General features: G+C 36.7%; 6 protein-coding genes across 7 annotated transcripts in view; 3 read left to right on the top strand and 3 right to left on the bottom strand.

Moving 5' to 3' along the window:
- The window catches only part of LOC104743765 (regulator of nonsense transcripts UPF3-like), a 5,547-nt gene extending 5,280 nt beyond the window's left edge, over positions 1-267 (top strand). Inside the window, exon 13 of the mRNA XM_010464812.1 lies at positions 219-267. Coding sequence (XP_010463114.1) covers positions 219-267 — 49 coding nt within the window. The remainder of the gene's footprint in view (positions 1-218) is intronic.
- On the top strand, positions 6,620-7,597 carry LOC109128701. Its single transcript, XM_019235545.1, has one exon. The coding sequence runs from the start codon at positions 6,620-6,622 to the stop codon at positions 7,595-7,597; it is 978 nt and encodes a 325-aa protein (XP_019091090.1).
- On the top strand, positions 11,264-13,558 carry LOC104741968 (putative methylesterase 14, chloroplastic). Its single transcript, XM_010462916.2, has 5 exons — positions 11,264-11,765; positions 12,347-12,586; positions 12,666-12,809; positions 12,924-13,058; positions 13,143-13,558. The coding sequence occupies exons 1-5, from the start codon at positions 11,520-11,522 to the stop codon at positions 13,413-13,415; spliced, it is 1,038 nt and encodes a 345-aa protein (XP_010461218.1). The 5' UTR covers positions 11,264-11,519; the 3' UTR covers positions 13,416-13,558.
- On the bottom strand, positions 13,535-15,119 carry LOC104741967. The gene is made up of 2 exons (XM_010462915.1): positions 14,618-15,119; positions 13,535-13,828 (listed from the first exon to the last, which is right to left on the bottom strand). Exons 1-2 carry the CDS (start codon positions 15,031-15,033, stop codon positions 13,714-13,716), a joined length of 531 nt encoding a protein of 176 aa, XP_010461217.1. The 5' UTR covers positions 15,034-15,119; the 3' UTR covers positions 13,535-13,713.
- Positions 15,268-17,244, bottom strand: part of LOC104741969 — a 3,000-nt gene continuing 1,023 nt past the window's right edge. For both annotated transcript variants that reach the window (XM_010462918.2, XM_010462917.2), the window contains exons 2-3: positions 16,139-16,740; positions 15,268-15,662 (exon numbers count right to left, since the gene is read on the bottom strand). In XM_010462918.2, coding sequence (XP_010461220.1) covers positions 15,593-15,662; positions 16,139-16,662 — 594 coding nt within the window. In that variant the 5' untranslated portion in view covers positions 16,663-16,740 and the 3' untranslated portion in view covers positions 15,268-15,592. The remainder of the gene's footprint in view (positions 15,663-16,138; positions 16,741-17,244) is intronic.
- On the bottom strand, positions 16,696-17,238 carry LOC104743766. Its single transcript, XM_010464813.1, has 2 exons — positions 16,775-17,238; positions 16,696-16,718 (listed from the first exon to the last, which is right to left on the bottom strand). Exons 1-2 carry the CDS (start codon positions 17,208-17,210, stop codon positions 16,696-16,698), a joined length of 459 nt encoding a protein of 152 aa, XP_010463115.1. The 5' UTR covers positions 17,211-17,238.

Genomic DNA, 17,244 nt, shown 5'->3' on the forward strand with positions numbered 1-17,244 from the left:
AACATAAAGTCAAGTGTATAGGGAGCGGGTAACACTGTGTCGGGTTTTATTTTGGGTTCCTGAGAGGCCTTGGAACGTGATTGCACGATTTAACCATATAATAGTTTGATTACTGTGAAGTTAATTTCTTGCTAAGTAATATTTTCTTGTGGAAAACTTTGTTTTTTTCACGTGATTGTTATAACTTCACAAGCTTTCATTTTCTCTTGATATCTCAGATGCACCAGCAATGGCTATCTCCATTATTTCTGGTCTCACACTATATAATGAGGATGACTTAAAATTAAAAATAAAAGTTTGCCGCTGACTTTTATTTATATTTTACACCCTCCCCGATTGGGCCGATTCCTTTGACTCCTCCTGAAATACATCTGCAACTTCACCACCTTTTTTTTTTTTCCTTTGATTCCTTTTCATTTAATTAAAGTTTAATACAAAAGGGGTGAGAGAGTTTAATGCAGCTTTAGCTATTCCATTGGCATTACTGTTACTCTCTCTTTTCACAAATCTGAAATTGCAAAGAATAAAATTACAAGATAATAAGAGATGTCGTGTATTAGAAAATTTTGTAAATATATATATGTGCAACTCTAACATATACATGGTCAGTGGACGAATAAAATAACTTTCTTAGGTAAGCATAAGATTTTTCCTTCTAATGATGTCTCATAAGATTTAAATTACTATGTAAGTTACAATAAGATTCACTAAATTGAACATCCAACATGTGGTAGACACATTTTGAAATACTCAAATACTGGATTGTGGGAATCTCGAGAAATCCAAAAGAAAATATAGTATCTTGGATGACCGCGAAAAACACGAAAACATTCTCAACTGAACCGTTCTAGATATGAATGATGAATTTTCCTATATGTCGGAAGAGCGTTGGAGTTTCACGCTAGATATGCATCTATTGAAGATTATATCACCAATACCCATATGAACTTAGAAAAAAACCATTGATCCTCTCATGTTGAAGCTGAGGGAAATATAGTCATAAAGTGTAAAAGAAACAGATCTATGTCTACAAAAATTGCTAACTTCTGTACCACTGAATGTATTAGCATCAAACAAAAATTTAAAGTTTAAACAATAAATAAGTTAATTTTTTTATGAATATATAAATTAATTTATTTTTTAGATTGGCATGCTTGAAATCATTAAAAATCAAATTTTAAAAATATTTTCAATAACAGTAGATTTTCAAATCACTAATTCAATAAAAATGAATTTTTTAGATTTTACAAAATACATGATTGAATAACATATGATTTGATATTTTTACACGNTATGAACAATAAGATGGTTTGGTGAACACAATGTTATAATTGTTCTGACCTTTCAGGCTAAATATATAAGCCATTCCAATGGATTTTGTCCTTCAACGGGAATCTATAGATCTCAATCGAAACGAGGAGTAACTCTATCAACAACAATCGGGTTTGGAGACTTTTGGTCAGGCGTTGTAAGTCGTAGTATTGCACATAAAAAAGGCCGTTCTCAAAGTATAGGAATCAGCTCAAGATTTATGAGAGTGAGACAAGAAAAGACTCGTTTGCTACTGCCTTTCAAAGGCCCTAGCGATTCACGGTACCTGCATCCCCCCCCTTTTGGCTTGTGCGGTGTTACAGACAAGTGGGTGAGAAGTGAGGACTTACTCCCGAGTCTGAGTAATGAAACATAAAGTCAAGTGTATAGGGAGCGGGTAACACTGTGTCGGGTTTTATTTTGGGTTCCTGAGAGGCCTTGGAACGTGATTGCACGATTTAACCATATAATAGTTTGATTACTGTGAAGTTAATTTCTTGCTAAGTAATATTTTCTTGTGGAAAACTTTGTTTTTTTCACGTGATTGTTATAACTTCACAAGCTTTCATTTTCTCTTGATATCTCAGATGCACCAGCAATGGCTATCTCCATTATTTCTGGTCTCACACTATATAATGAGGATGACTTAAAATTAAAAATAAAAGTTTGCCGCTGACTTTTATTTATATTTTACACCCTCCCCGATTGGGCCGATTCCTTTGACTCCTCCTGAAATACATCTGCAACTTCACCACCTTTTTTTTTTTTCCTTTGATTCCTTTTCATTTAATTAAAGTTTAATACAAAAGGGGTGAGAGAGTTTAATGCAGCTTTAGCTATTCCATTGGCATTACTGTTACTCTCTCTTTTCACAAATCTGAAATTGCAAAGAATAAAATTACAAGATAATAAGAGATGTCGTGTATTAGAAAATTTTGTAAATATATATATGTGCAACTCTAACATATACATGGTCAGTGGACGAATAAAATAACTTTCTTAGGTAAGCATAAGATTTTTCCTTCTAATGATGTCTCATAAGATTTAAATTACTATGTAAGTTACAATAAGATTCACTAAATTGAACATCCAACATGTGGTAGACACATTTTGAAATACTCAAATACTGGATTGTGGGAATCTCGAGAAATCCAAAAGAAAATATAGTATCTTGGATGACCGCGAAAAACACGAAAACATTCTCAACTGAACCGTTCTAGATATGAATGATGAATTTTCCTATATGTCGGAAGAGCGTTGGAGTTTCACGCTAGATATGCATCTATTGAAGATTATATCACCAATACCCATATGAACTTAGAAAAAAACCATTGATCCTCTCATGTTGAAGCTGAGGGAAATATAGTCATAAAGTGTAAAAGAAACAGATCTATGTCTACAAAAATTGCTAACTTCTGTACCACTGAATGTATTAGCATCAAACAAAAATTTAAAGTTTAAACAATAAATAAGTTAATTTTTTTATGAATATATAAATTAATTTATTTTTTAGATTGGCATGCTTGAAATCATTAAAAATCAAATTTTAAAAATATTTTCAATAACAGTAGATTTTCAAATCACTAATTCAATAAAAATGAATTTTTTAGATTTTACAAAATACATGATTGAATAACATATGATTTGATATTTTTACACGAATAGATGTTTGATTGAATATAACCACTATGACTACTTTTATCATAATAGGCATCTCTCACATTTAAAACATTTTCATTTTTTTTTTATGTAGAATATTTTAACATCTTCGATCAAGGTATTATGTGATCTCGATTTTTCTACTAATTAGTAATAAAGTTCGATATTGATATATGTGTAGGATTTGCTTGAAAACAGATAACCTCTTATATATATATGGATATTTGTTTTTTCATTACAACTCACAAGCAATGATGAAATACATTTTAGTTATAAAAATACTTACATGTGTATATTATTTTCATGAGCGAAATATTTTACAATCTTGTTTACTTATATTAAAAGAATAAAAGTGGATGGTGTAACATATTGTAATGATGAAATATATTACATATTGTAGTCAATTGTTTAGAATTATTTATATATCAAGATTAAAGATGTTTTTTTTTCATTTTGTTAATATATATCAAATGTACATAAAGAATCTATATTGATTATTTTATTTTTCAATTTATTTATTTATTTTAAGGCTAAGTGGGAAAACCAAATAAAGAAAATATTTTGAGAAAGATGAGTGCATTTTTTCTTCATTTCATTTTGTTTCATTGATCTGAGTTTTTCCGTATTTTTTCTTGGCTTAGTAAATTTCTCCATTTGGAAATGACATCATAAGTTTTTTTACATTGAATGATAATTCTTTAAGTATCGCCTTCTACAAATTCACTCTTTCAAAATCGTCCTATACCATTTCTCAACCCAAAAATGGTTGTCTTTGCCATTTTCAAATTAATATTCTTGCCAAAACCCGTTTTTCCAAGAAAACTAATTTGAGTGTTAAGTGATGTTGTAAGAGACATTAGAAACAAAGGTGTCTGAGTGAGTTGGTTTATGTAATTTTTTTTATCAACCTATGTGAAGACATGAATTCAGAGTTTCATCCATATCGAAAATTATCCAAATGAATATTATATTAGAAATTTTTTGAATCTTCAAATTCCTCTTAAGATAAAGGATTTTTGTTCTATAAAAAAAATATCAAGCATTTAATGTTTATATTAAAGCTCATGGATCCTTCTAAACACACGAAGAGAAAATGGACATAAACAATATACTTTTCCAATATCGTATTGCTAGAAATATATGAGAATCATCTCTCATATGATATTTATGCTAACCGGTGTGTATCTTCTCCATGGTAATATGTTTACAATTATCGATATTTTATTTTTATAATAAAGATAATACCAACTAACTAAGTTATGCGAATTTTTTTTCTATTTATGTTATGATAAATGTAAAAAAAAAAAAGTGACATACTTGTAAATAAACAAAGGAGTATACAACAGATTATCAACAAAATTAATGTAAGTCACGGTTTGACAATATGCTGATACCAAAAATTTAGATAAAAAGATTAAGATGTAGTGCAATAGTCTAGGAGGCCAACAACTTATAACAACACTTAATGAAATTAGTATTTCTCTACTTGGTTTACACTTCACAACAATTTTGTTTTGTTACATATATCTTTTTTGGTGCCAACTCTTAGTTTGGAGTTATGTACAATCTAAATCTTTATTAAAAAAAAAAGAGAGAATTTGTTAGAAATACACATTTTGGGATACCCCTTTTTTAAAATACCCCTTTTTGAATATTTTCATTTTTATCCTCTTTTACACAATTACAATATGTTAAATTAATTTTTAGAATTTTTTTTTTAAGTTTGGTTCTCTATTTTATAATTAAGATATAGTTTTGAGGGATTAGAGTTTAATATTTGGAGTTTAGAACATAAAATTTAGTTGTTTTATACATTGGAAAATGGGTATTTTTGAAAATAGACTATATAAAAAGTTTTTTTTTTAATGACATAGGAAAAAAAGTATTTTTTTTTTTTTATCATATCGATGATTAGAGTCGAGAGCAATGATCGGTCATTAGTCTTTCACACAACCAAAAAACAATAAAGGAAAGTGTGATTCCAAAAGCGACATTAGGGTTTTTCTGAGTCTCCCTCACGCTAGGGCTTGTGACGGCCACCACCGGTGAGCCTTCATGTCGGAGGTAGATCCCCCTCAAGGGGACGAGTCTTCTTCGCAAAATAAGCAACAATCTTATGCAGCTGCAGTGACTAAGCGTCCATCGCTTAAGAAACACGACTATGATGTTAATTTGGTTGATGGAGTCCCAACGATTGTGGTTCCTGATGTGGTGCTTCAGGATTCGGTTCCTCTCTGGGACGATTTTTTGGTGGGTAGGTTTCCTTCAGCGGCTCCGCACGTTGCAAAAATTAATGTAATAGTCAACAAGATCTGGCCTCTTGGTGATAAGTCAGTCCGAATAGATGTTTATGAAAATTCTGCAACTTCTGTTCGATTCCGTATTCGTGATGAGGTTACAAGGAAGAGAGTTTTGAGACGTGGAATGTGGAATATTGCGGGAGTACCTATGATGCTAGCTAAATGGTCCCCCTTCTAGAGGATGCGCAGCCTGTTATATCTTCGATGCCCTTGTGGGTTTCTCTGAAGAATGTTCCTCACTCTCTCTTTTCCTGGGAGGGTCTCGGTTTTTTTACCAGCCCAATAGGTAACCCTATTAGGTTACACCCGGATACTGAGCTGTGCAGTTGGTTCAGTGAGGCTAAGGTTTTTGTGGACGTCAAACTTACGCAAACCTTGCCTTCCACGTTTCGTTTTCAATTGTCAAAAACAGAGGATGTCACTGTGGAGTTCAAGTACCACTGGCTCCCTCCGAAATGCTCTCGATGTAACGGGTGGGGGCACATTAGTGATGATTGTGTGTCTGCTCCAGTGTTACCTACTAAAGATTCTGATGTTGTTATTGAAGAAGGGGAAATTGTTTCTCCGAAAAAGGTTACGGAGGCAGAGGTTCCTCCTCCGGTCCCGTTTCAGCAAACTGCAGCTACCGCTGCTGAAGGTGTGAGTAAGGAAATTCCTTCTCAAGTGGATGATGCTGCAGGTTGGTCAGTTTTCTCTCCCGGGAAGGGCTGTAAGAGTTCTGACAAGGCTCGTAGTCCGTCTGCTGCAGGACATATTACTGTTTCCGGCTTTTCTAGATTCTCGGTTCTGGGGGATACAGAGGATGTTGGTGACTCGGAAATGGCTAAATCTGATCATTTGGCTCCGGCTGCTGTAGTTACAGAACCTGCAGCAAAGACTTTAGCTACTGTAGTTCCTACTAAGCAGACAGCTGCATTGGATGTTCCCATTCGCGCTTCTTTGCCACGGCAGACGAAACAGTTACACAAGACTACTTCGGAGTCTTCTTCTCAGCAAGCCAAGGGGGCTCCTCCTGGCGTCTCGAGCAAGAAGAACTCCCGAACTCGCCATTAATGTCTGGTTTTTTCTGGAACATGCGTGGTTTTAACAAAACTAAAAAACATTCTATTGTTCGTGATTGGTTGCAAACTGAATCTCTGCAGTTTGGGTGTTTACTTGAAACGCGTGTCCAGGAAACTAAGGCCCCTAGGATCATTTCTTCAGTGTTCCGTGGATGGTCTTCGATTACTAACTATGAGTTCAATGATCTTGGTCGAATTTAGGTGGTATGGAAGGAAAATGTGCGTGTAACACCGGTTTTTAAGAGTGGTCAGGTCGTCACCTGCTCAATTCTTTTGCCTGGTAACACTATGGAATTCTTTGTCTCGTTTGTTTATGCATACAATTTGGCTGAAGAAAGAAAGGAGCTTTGGGAGGATCTTAAGTCTCATTTTGACTCCCCACTTTTTACAAATCAGCCTTGGGTGATAGTTGGAGATTTTAACGAAATACTTGATGGTGCTGAGCACTCTACTTATGATGACAATCCCTTTGTCACTAGTGGGATGCGGGACATTCAGGATGTGATACGACATTGTTCGTTAACAGACATGCATTCGCATGGTCCTCTGTTTACCTGGGAAAACAAGCGAGATGAAGGTTTAATTTGTAAGAAGTTAGACCGTATTCTGGTTAATGAGGATTGGAGTCGTCGATTTCTCGACGCTTATGGCGTTTTCGAAGCTGGTGGTTGCTCAGACCACCTTCGCTGTCGGTTCTCAGTAGGGAACCAAGTCTGCAAACCTAGGGGGCCATTCAAATTTACGAATGCTATCATGTCTTGTCCGGAGTTTCTTTCCACCGTGCAAGCTTTCTGGGATACTTCGGAGAGCCTCTATCACTCTACCTCTGCTATGTTTTGTTTTGTAAAGAAGCTTAAAGCACTAAAACCTCTATTAAGGTCTTTAAGTCGTCAAAAGCTTAGTAAACTCTCAGAGCAGGTGGAGGTTTCCCACAAGGACCTTTGCCAGAAACAACTCGCTACGCTCTCAAATCCCTCGTCGGCTGCGGAGGAGGCTGAGGACCAGGCATTTCAGCGGTGGGATCATATGTCTGATCTGGAGGAATGTTTTTTGAAACAACAGTCCAAGTTACACTGGCTATTGGTGGGTGACAAGAATAACAAATTTTTTCACAAAGCTGTCAAGGCTCGACAAGCCCTTAATGCTATTCGAGAGATTCTCTGTCAGGATGGCTCCATTGCAAAAACTCAACCGGAGATTAAAGCGGAGGCAGTAAGGTTCTTTGAGGAGTTTCTAACTTTGAGCCAAATGACTATGAGGGGATGAGTGTTTCTCAGTTAGAGGAGTTAGTGTCATTTCGTGTCTCTTCTCCTCAACAAGAGGGTTTGTTGAAGTTGGTTTCTGATGAAGAGATTCGACAAACGCTATTTAAGATGCCGGTTGGTAAGTCCCCTGGTCCGGATGGTTATACTGTAGAGTTTTTAAAGCAAGCATGGTCAATTATAGGACGAGACTTTGTTGTTGCGGTTCAATCTTTTTTCCTTAAAGGCTTCCTCCCTAAAGGTGTAAACTCGACAATTTTGACTCTTATCCCAAAAAAATCTGACTCTAAGGAGATGAAGGACTACCGTCCTATTTCTTGCTGCAATGTGTTGTATAAGGTAGTCTCCAAGATTATTGCTAATCGTTTGAAGGTTATATTGCCTTCATTCATTGCTCCTAATCAGTCAGCTTTCATAAAGGATAGGCTTATGATGGAAAACCTGTTGCTTGCTTCAGAATTGGTGAAGGATTATCACAAGGAGTCCATCTCCCCTCGGTGTATGATGAAGATTGATATCTCCAAGGCCTTTGATTCAGTGAAATGGCCTTTTCTTATCAACATCCTCAAAGCTATTAATGTCCCCGCGGATTTCATTCATTGGATAGAACTCTGTATCTGCTCTGCTTCTTTTTCTGTGCAAGTCAATGGGGAGTTAGCTGGTTATTTCCAAAGCAAAAGAGGTTTGAGGCAAGGATGTTCTTTATCCCCTTATCTATTTGTCATTTGTATGAATGTCCTGTCCCTAATGCTGGATAAGGCTGCTACTGATCATTGCATTGGTTATCACCCTCGCTGCAAAACAATGAACCTCACACACCTCTGCTTTGCTGATGATATTCTCATCTTTACTGATGGGAGCTCACACTCAATTGCGGAGACTCTAGCTGTTTTTGATAGGTTTGCCGCTGTCTCGGGCCTCAGAATAAGCCTTCAGAAATCCACGCTGTTCATGGCTGGTTTTTCAACTCAACATCAGCACGACATCCTACAGCACTTCCAGTTCTCTGTGGGCTCCCTCCCTGTTCGGTACCTGGGACTCCCTCTCCTCACCCGTTCTATGACACATGCTGACTTTCTTCCTCTCCTTGAGCATATTCGTAGTCGTATCTCCTGCTGGACTGGTCGGTTTTTGTCTTTCGCGGGTAGACTTCAGTTGATCAAGTCGGTGTTATCTAGTCTCACCAATTTCTGGTTCTCTGCTTTCCGTTTGCCGAAGCGATGCCTTCAGGAGATTGATAGTCTCTTCTCGGCTTTCTTGTGGTCTGGTCCGGATCTAAATACAAAAAAGGCCAAAATCTCTTGGCTTGACATGTGTAAACCAACGCATGAGGGAGGACTGGGGCTTCGTCGTTTGCAGGATACGAACACAGTGTGTATTTTGAAGCTCATTTGGCGACTAGTGTCTGCTAGTACCTCTTTTTGGGTCAACTGGGTTCGAAGGAACTTGATCCGCACTGGTTCGTTTTTGTCTGTCAATGAGAGGAGTGTTGGTGGATCATGGATGTGGAGGAAGATTTTGCAATACCGTGACCTTGCTGCGAATTTACATAAAAAGGAGATATCTTCGGGCACTGAAACTTCATTCTGGTTTGATGTTTGGAGCCCTATTGGTCTGCTGTTTGCTCAACTTGGGAACCGGGGTAGTATTGATATGGGGATCCCACAGAAGAGTACTGTGGCAGAGGCCCTCTCGCATCGACGACGACGACATCGTGTTGATATTCTGAATCATATTGAGGATGCTCTTGACTCTATCCGCCAATCAGTGCAACCTCAAGGTAGTGATCGTCCACTCTGGAAACAGAAGAATGGTTCTTTTAAGAGTAAATTCGCTTCCTATGATACTTGGTGTTTGATAAGGCAACCAAACGCTCCATGTGCCTGGTCTGCAGGCGTTTGGTTCACTCATTCAACACCTAAGTACGCCTTTATAGCTTGGCTTGCTCACCATAATCGGCTCTCTACTGGTGACAAGTTAGTTCAGTGGAATGCTGCTGCAAATGGAGATTGTGTTCTCTGTCAGGGTTGTGGGGAAACGAGAGAACATCTTTTTTTCTCCTGCTCCTATTCCTCAAACGTGTGGTCTACTCTTGTTCAGAACTTGCTGGGAGCCCGGTTCACCACGTCTTGGGCAACATTGGCTTCTCTGCTTNATCTTTACTGATGGGAGCTCACACTCAATTGCGGAGACTCTAGCTGTTTTTGATAGGTTTGCCGCTGTCTCGGGCCTCAGAATAAGNAGCTCCTACCTCGTCATCCACCCTTTGCCGCTTTATCGACAAGCAAGTCCGCAATCGTTTACTCACACTGACTTCCACCTTTGGCTATGAGAATGGACTCCAGCTCTGGTTCCAAAGTCATCCTCTCTCAACCATTTCAGTCTCTTAAACTCTTATGTTGCTAAACTGTTGTTTTAAAATGTAAAACCAACTTTGGACCACTGTTGTTTTTTTGGTGAATATAATTTAGCATTCATACAAAAAAAAAAAAAAGGTATTTTTGAAAATTCCAAAAAAAAAAAGCAAGAGCATAATAAACTAGAAAAAATAGATAACAATTGCGAAGCAAATGATATAAATTGTCTGTTTTTATGATTATTCAAATTAATTCCACCAAATATGTTATGGTATCCATGAAAACTGAAAAGTTGCGATTATACATTGCATAAATCGATTTTTCATGATCCTAAACTTTCATAGATAAAAATTGAGTGTGAAGTATCGTTTGTAGTTATCGGCAGAAAAGAAAACATAGTTTGTAGTAATATGTTATATCTTAAATAACTCAATTATGTAGGCATAAAGTAAAATTCTTAATACTAAATATGGGCTCGCGGATGATATGTCTTTATACGATTTAAAAGAGATCTTAACGAGAGATGAAGTAGCCGTTTGTCAAAAAAAAAAAAAAAAAAAAAAAAANAAAAAACGAGAGATGAAGTAGCCAAAACAAAAGTCGATGTCATAAAATTATGTTTAAGTATGTTTATTTCAGGAACTAAACTATCTCTCGGGGTCTTATATTTTTTCTCAAAGTTGAACTTGATCATTTAGTGATTCTTTAGTTTGTTCAAGGAAATAATACTTTTGTAATGGCTATTTTGTTCTAGTCACATGAGACTAAAAGCTCATCGATAAATGTAAAATTTTGGGAAGAAGATGTGTGTTTAATTTTTTCAAATGATGTTCTTTAATCTAGTGGGTTTATGTTATTTCTATTGAAATTTTTAACTATTGGATGAAAAAAATATATATATACACATTATTATAAAAATATTTGAAAGAAAAATGTTCATTTTATTTTGTATATAAGGATGAATATAGTGAGACTTATGTGAAGCAAATGTCAAAAAAATCCCTCTCGTGAACAAAATGTAATACATGTTTTATGACTTTATCTACCAACTAAACCAAATATGCTGACTAAGGAAAACAAAACATATCAAATATGTTGACTGAGGAAAACAAAACATATCAAATATGTTGACTAAGGAAACGTCAAAATGTTAGAAACACTCAACAAATCACAAGATAGTAAAACTGTAACAGTAGTGAAAGACGCAACAGTGTGAACTCATATCTTAAAAAAGATTGAAGACAAGAGATACAAAATCTATTACAAACTTTGTCCAAATCTGTCACTATCCTCTGTTTTTAATTTTTTTTTCTTTGAGGTGGTACAAAAATTCAGAATCAACTGCTTTCACAATTAATGACCGATTGCTTCTTCACCTACTCTCTCTCTCTCTCTCTCTCTCTCTCTCTCTTGGAAGTAACAAGCCCTCTCTATATGCTGATCCCATCTAGGGCAACCCTCTCTGCTATAACCTTTGACTTTCTCGGAACACTTCCATTTTCTTGAGAATTCTCCATTAATTTTTCCCCATCTGGGTTTTAAAGCTTTAGAATTCTTGATTCTTCCAAGATGGGTAACAAGATAATCTCCATGATGAAGAAAGATAGCAAAGATGGAGGATCTAAGAGCAAAAGAATGAATCGGTCACAGAGGAAATTGCTTGCTGATGAAGAGATGTTGCATCGTCGAGCTCTTTCCATGGCGATTCATCAAGCTCAGCTTTCTCAGAGATTTGATGGATCTATGTCTAGACGTGTCGGTTCTACAAGTACTAGGAAACGAACCCTCTCTGACCCTTTTTCTAATGGCAAGCAGGTCAGTTCAGTCACTCACTACTGAATCTTATTTTCTTGAAAAGTTCAAAGCTTTACCACTTTATTTTATTTTATTTTATATGATGTAATGATTGTTTCGACCGAGTCTTCACCTTTTTGCTTAAGAATATCGATTGAAAATGTAATGATTGTTTGAGAGCTTTTTGAGAAGAATAAGGTTACTATAAAAGGTGAGAGAAAAGAGTAGATTCTTTGTTAACATTAGAAAGGAGATGTGAAAAGTGCTGAAAGATTTCAGACTTATTTGTTGAAAAAATGTTAACTTTATCCAGAAAAGAAATGTTCTAAACTCTGATACTGACACTGGGTTGGGACCAGATGAGCTATAAAACTATTGAGTGTCTTTAGCCACCCCCATAACCTTACTTTTAGAAGTACTGATAACTTTTTCTTGTCTCTCCTCTTTGTTCTCTTTAAGTTAAGTTAGTGGATGGTGTTTGCTGGTTGTTATTGTCACACCTGGTCTTTGCTATATATATATATATATATTGTTGCTGTAGCTAGATTTCAGATGTTAGAGACGCTTAACTTTGGATTAAATATCTATGTTCCCTTCTTCAGGCACCTGATTTTTCAGAGAGCTTAATTGTGAAGAGATTTGTTCTGGTGCACGGTGAAGGGTTTGGCGCATGGTGTTGGTACAAAATTGTTGCATCATTGGAAGAGTCAGGACTGTCTCCTACTACAGTTGACCTCACTGGTTGTGGATTTAATATGACAGACACAAACACTGTCTCTACCTTGGAAGAATATTCAAAACCGTTGATCGAGCTCCTTGAAAATCTCCCTGAAGAAGAGAAGGTACTAAGAATTTGCTCTTTGGTTAACCATTTAATTGGAGGAATGAGGCAATGAGATATGAGTTGGTTGTTTTATGCAGGTTATTCTAGTGGGTCATAGTACTGGAGGTGCGTCTGTTTCATATGCGTTAGAGCGGTATCCAGAGAAAATCTCAAAAGCTATATTTGTATGTGCAACCATGGTTTCTGATGGCCAAAGACCCTTTGATGTTTTCTCTGAAGAGGTAATAAACATTGTTTGATATCATATCTATCATGCATTAGAGAAAAAACATAGTAGTCTTTGTTTTTGTTTTGGTGCTCACGTTTGTGAATTAAAACTGTCTAAATTGATGCAGCTTGGTTCCGCAGAGCGGTTCATGCAAGAGTCGCAATTCTTGATCTATGGGAATGGAAAAGACAAGCCTCCTACAGGGTTCATGTTTGAGAAACCACACATGAAAGGCTTGTATTTTAATCAATCACCCAACAAGGTACACTCCAAAACGCTAATTCTTGAATATTCATCAGCAAAAGTTAGCAACTTAGTAAAAATGATCTGGTTTATGGCTTTGCAGGATATAGCATTGGCAATGATCTCAATGCGACCAGTACCACTTGGACCAATGATGGAGAAGGTATCTCTAACCACAGAAAGATACGGGAAAGGAAGAAGATTCTATGTTCAGACATTAGATGACCGTGCACTCTCACCAGATGTTCAAGAGAAGGTAGTGAGAGAGAACAGCCCTGAAGGAGTGTTCAAGATCAAAGGAAGTGACCATTGTCCTTTCTTCTCAAAGCCACAATCTCTCCACAAAATTCTTCTCGAGATTGCACAGATTCCTTAACAAAGATCTTGAGATTTCTTTGGAGGAGAAAGCATACTGATTATATTTTTATTTTTTTATGAACAAGAATACTTTTAATTAATCCTGAAAAACACATTTTGTAAGCAATTTCTAGAATCGATACAAAGGTCGTATTTATACCATTTGAAGATAAAAGTGATTGAATACACAAATGGTCCTGTATTTTTTAGGTAAGATCTTGGAGATACTTACATATACAGGAAGAAGAATCAACAACAAGTAGAGGAATTGGAGACAAGAGAGAAGAGGTCTGTCTATATATATAATAACACTCTTATTATTCCAAGTCTAGAATGCCGAAATTCGAAAGAAGGATCTTAACTTGGTCGACCAGGTCAGATCCTGTTGCATACTCTGTGAGCATCCCAACTGCGAAACCAAACATTGCCCACCTAAAATAAACAAAACACAGTGTTATATCTCATGTATAGGCAGTACCAGCTAATTCTTAAATCAACCACAGTTTCTTGTGTGTGCCTGAGTGTCTCATCAGTAAGAACTCATCAATGCATTCAAACACGGAGATCCGGATAAGTTTTCTATCTACCTAAGAAAAATGGACAGGCAAAATTGTGCAAAAGCAATCATGACAGAACACTACTATAGGCTCTATATATCTGAATTTGAAGGGGTTATGCTGCAGATGAAGAAACATCAATGACTAGAAACTTGTATGAAGACAAAAGAGCTACCCCCAAATGCAATTGAAATGACAAGAACATCATTTGCAAACTAATGTACCACATAGCATCAGGAAACATATAACTAACTACATAAGATTAACATCAGCAAATTGCAGACAGTATTATTCTTTCGCTTTATACTGATGAACAATTGTGAACCAATAGCCTGAGCAACTTGTGTATACCGTCTACTTAAGACAAATGCACAGGCAAAATTAGGTAAAACTGAGAAAAGTGTAAAACTTTAGACTCTTGTATGTCTGCAGGGGAAGTAAAATCAGTGACCATCAACTTGTTTCAAGAACCATAGCTAGCCACAATTGCAATTGAGGTCAAAGCAAACTAATGTATCATAGACATATAGCATCAAAATCTATGTCTATGATACATCAGAAAATTGCAGCAGTTATATCTAAATTGTAAACCAGGAGCCAAGACCATCAAAATCGAAACTTGAGATTATAATTTAGATTTTAGAGTAAAGGTAAGTTCCAGTACCTTCCATTAGAGATCTCATTTTTGGGTTGAAAACCAAAGAAGGGACCTTGACCAGCAGCTTCAAGCTTCTTCTTTTTAAAGTACTCTTGAAGCTCTTTAGCCTTCTGTCTCTGAAACTCAACCGTAGTTACACTCTTCCCATCAACAGCCACAGCTTTCTGCGGCGTCGGCGGCGGTGGTGATGGTGATGGAGCGGATGAAGGCTGCGATGGAGGAACAGGTTTTTGCGGCTCCCGGAGAGTAGGAGGAGCCGAGGGCCTTCTCAAAGGACCTTCTGTCTGAGAACATCTGATGATGAATACACATGGCTTAGTATTCGTTGAGAATCTAAAAGATGTTGAGGTAGAAGATGATGAAGAAGTTGATGATGATGGATTTAGAATCCTGATACATTGAATCGGTGAAGCTACTGACATCTTCTTCGTTTCGTTGAATTGTCTGAATTTTTTTTCCGAAGCTTTGGTTCTGTCTTTTTGGTAATGTCTTTGTGGATGTGATATGGCCAAGTCTCATGCTTATGCTCAATGGTGCTTTTGGATTCTTCCACGCGCGTGTACGGCGCGTGCAAATAGTTTTGTTTGACTTGAAGATAAAACAATTAGGCACAAGGTGAAACAAAGTAAATTGGTAATTAACTTGAAATTTATCGGGATTAAACATTGGATTTATATTAATTGGGATATTCTACTCCAAAAAGTTGTGGTGTGGATTTTATCATTACAGGACAGAGTAGCATAGAGATGTTGTACATTTGAATAATCTAAAATACAGCTCAAAATTGACAAATCAAGTGGCTACAAAGGTACACATCCAAAAGTTCTTCTTATCCAATCTTTTGCAAACCATCTCTCTCTCTCCTGTCACCTGTCTCATCTCTCACTTACTCGCTATATATATAAAATAACAAAGGTGCACTGAACAAGAGAAAAGAGCATCTACCACAAACTATAATGAAAGCTCTTGAAGAAGGTGACTTCACATGATTGTGCACATACAGCTCTTACCACTTCCATGATGGAACTCATCGTCTGATTCACCTACTTCACTGCAAAATTCAATCAGAGCACTATGGTTTCAACATTTGTTCACCAAAAATGGAATTGTAAAAGGAGCAATGCTAGTACTTGGTATGCAAAAAGATAAGAAAGACGAAAACACACTGATTGCACAACAACTACATCACAATTTCTTAAGAACAAATCAAACTATTGTGCCAAAGAATTACTATCACAAGTCTACTAAAGAGAGTTTTATGAGTAGTATCTATTCAAGAATGAGCTAAAGAACTTTTGGATCTATTAAACAGTTGCTTATCCATGATCGAAAGGGTTATTACTATTAAATCTCAAACTATGAGCTAGTTCCCAAAACCATTTTAAGCAGACAGGGAGGGATCAAGCCAGTTCTTTCCTATGAGATGTATCCCTACTCTTAACATACACCAAAACTAACATCTATTAGCCACACATAAAAAGACTAATCAAACCAAATCTAATATCATAAGAAAGAAAGCATCCATACCTAGGCTCAAACTCTCTGACCTCAGCAATCTCAATACCACAAGTGTCAGGCCATTGCACTTTCCTTCTATCTGTATGATCCACCACACCATCTCTACTCACATCATCATCACCAATAACAACATCACTAAATGATCTTTTCTTCAAACTGCTCTTAAGTGCAAACCTATTAGTGACTTCACAATTATACTCCACACTAGGTGCCTGATCCTTCTTCCCCTCATGATAAACTGAAGAGTTAGAAGAAGGACTGACTCGGATAGGAGATGGATTATCCGGTCTTTCGGATTTGCGACCAAAACATATAAGAGAAGTGCAGGCAGAGGAGAGCCAGTTCTTAGACGAATCTAACCGAAACCCGGTATTAGATTCTTCAACTACCAAATGATAATGGTTCCATTGTGATGATGACACCTTGACAGGCTTTTGTTCATTCTTCTGACCTAATAGAAGAAGAGCTAAACCATTGCTATACCCAGAAGCTGATGAAGAGAAGAATCCTCCTCCTTCTGCTGCAAATAACATTTCCAATAATGTCTCATTTGCACATCATTCCAACTACAGTTTTCTTTTTTTTCTTTCTGGAACACAAACTCCAAATCCCTAAAATCAAAGTCCAGAATCAAAANCACCACACCATCTCTACTCACATCATCATCACCAATAACAACATCACTAAATGATCTTTTCTTCAAACTGCTCTTAAGTGCAAACCTATTAGTGACTTCACAATTATACTCCACACTAGGTGCCTGATCCTTCTTCCCCTCATGATAAACTGAAGAGTTAGAAGAAGGACTGACTCGGATAGGAGATGGATTATCCGGTCTTTCGGATTTGCGACCAAAACATATAAGAGAAGTGCAGGCAGAGGAGAGCCAGTTCTTAGACGAATCTAACCGAAACCCGGTATTAGATTCTTCAACTACCAAATGATAATGGTTCCATTGTGATGATGACACCTTGACAGGCTTTTGTTCATTCTTCTGACCTAATAGAAGAAGAGCTAAACCATTGCTATACCCAGAAGCTGATGAAGAGAAGAATCCTCCTCCTTCTGCTGCAAATAACATTTCCAATAATGTCTCATTTGCACATCATTCCAAC

The sequence above is a fragment of the Camelina sativa genome, chromosome 14 (genome assembly GCF_000633955.1).
Source record: "Camelina sativa cultivar DH55 chromosome 14, Cs, whole genome shotgun sequence".
Taxonomy (NCBI): domain Eukaryota; kingdom Viridiplantae; phylum Streptophyta; class Magnoliopsida; order Brassicales; family Brassicaceae; genus Camelina; species Camelina sativa.

Excerpts from the sequence above, each read along its gene's own strand:
- LOC109128701 (XM_019235545.1), top strand. The coding sequence starts at position 6,620 with ATGGAATTCTTTGTCTCGTTTGTTTATGCATACAATTTGGCTGAAGAA.
- LOC104741968 (XM_010462916.2), top strand. The coding sequence starts at position 11,520 with ATGGGTAACAAGATAATCTCCATGATGAAGAAAGATAGCAAAGATGGA. Across the intron at positions 12,587-12,665 it reads ATCTCCCTGAAGAAGAGAAG|GTTATTCTAGTGGGTCATAG; the intron begins GTACTAAGAATT and ends TGTTTTATGCAG. Across the intron at positions 13,059-13,142 it reads TTAATCAATCACCCAACAAG|GATATAGCATTGGCAATGAT; the intron begins GTACACTCCAAA and ends ATGGCTTTGCAG.
- LOC104741967 (XM_010462915.1), bottom strand. The coding sequence starts at position 15,033 with ATGTCAGTAGCTTCACCGATTCAATGTATCAGGATTCTAAATCCATCA. Across the intron at positions 13,829-14,617 it reads AATGAGATCTCTAATGGAAG|GTGGGCAATGTTTGGTTTCG; the intron begins GTACTGGAACTT and ends TGTTTATTTTAG.
- LOC104743766 (XM_010464813.1), bottom strand. The coding sequence starts at position 17,210 with ATGTTATTTGCAGCAGAAGGAGGAGGATTCTTCTCTTCATCAGCTTCT.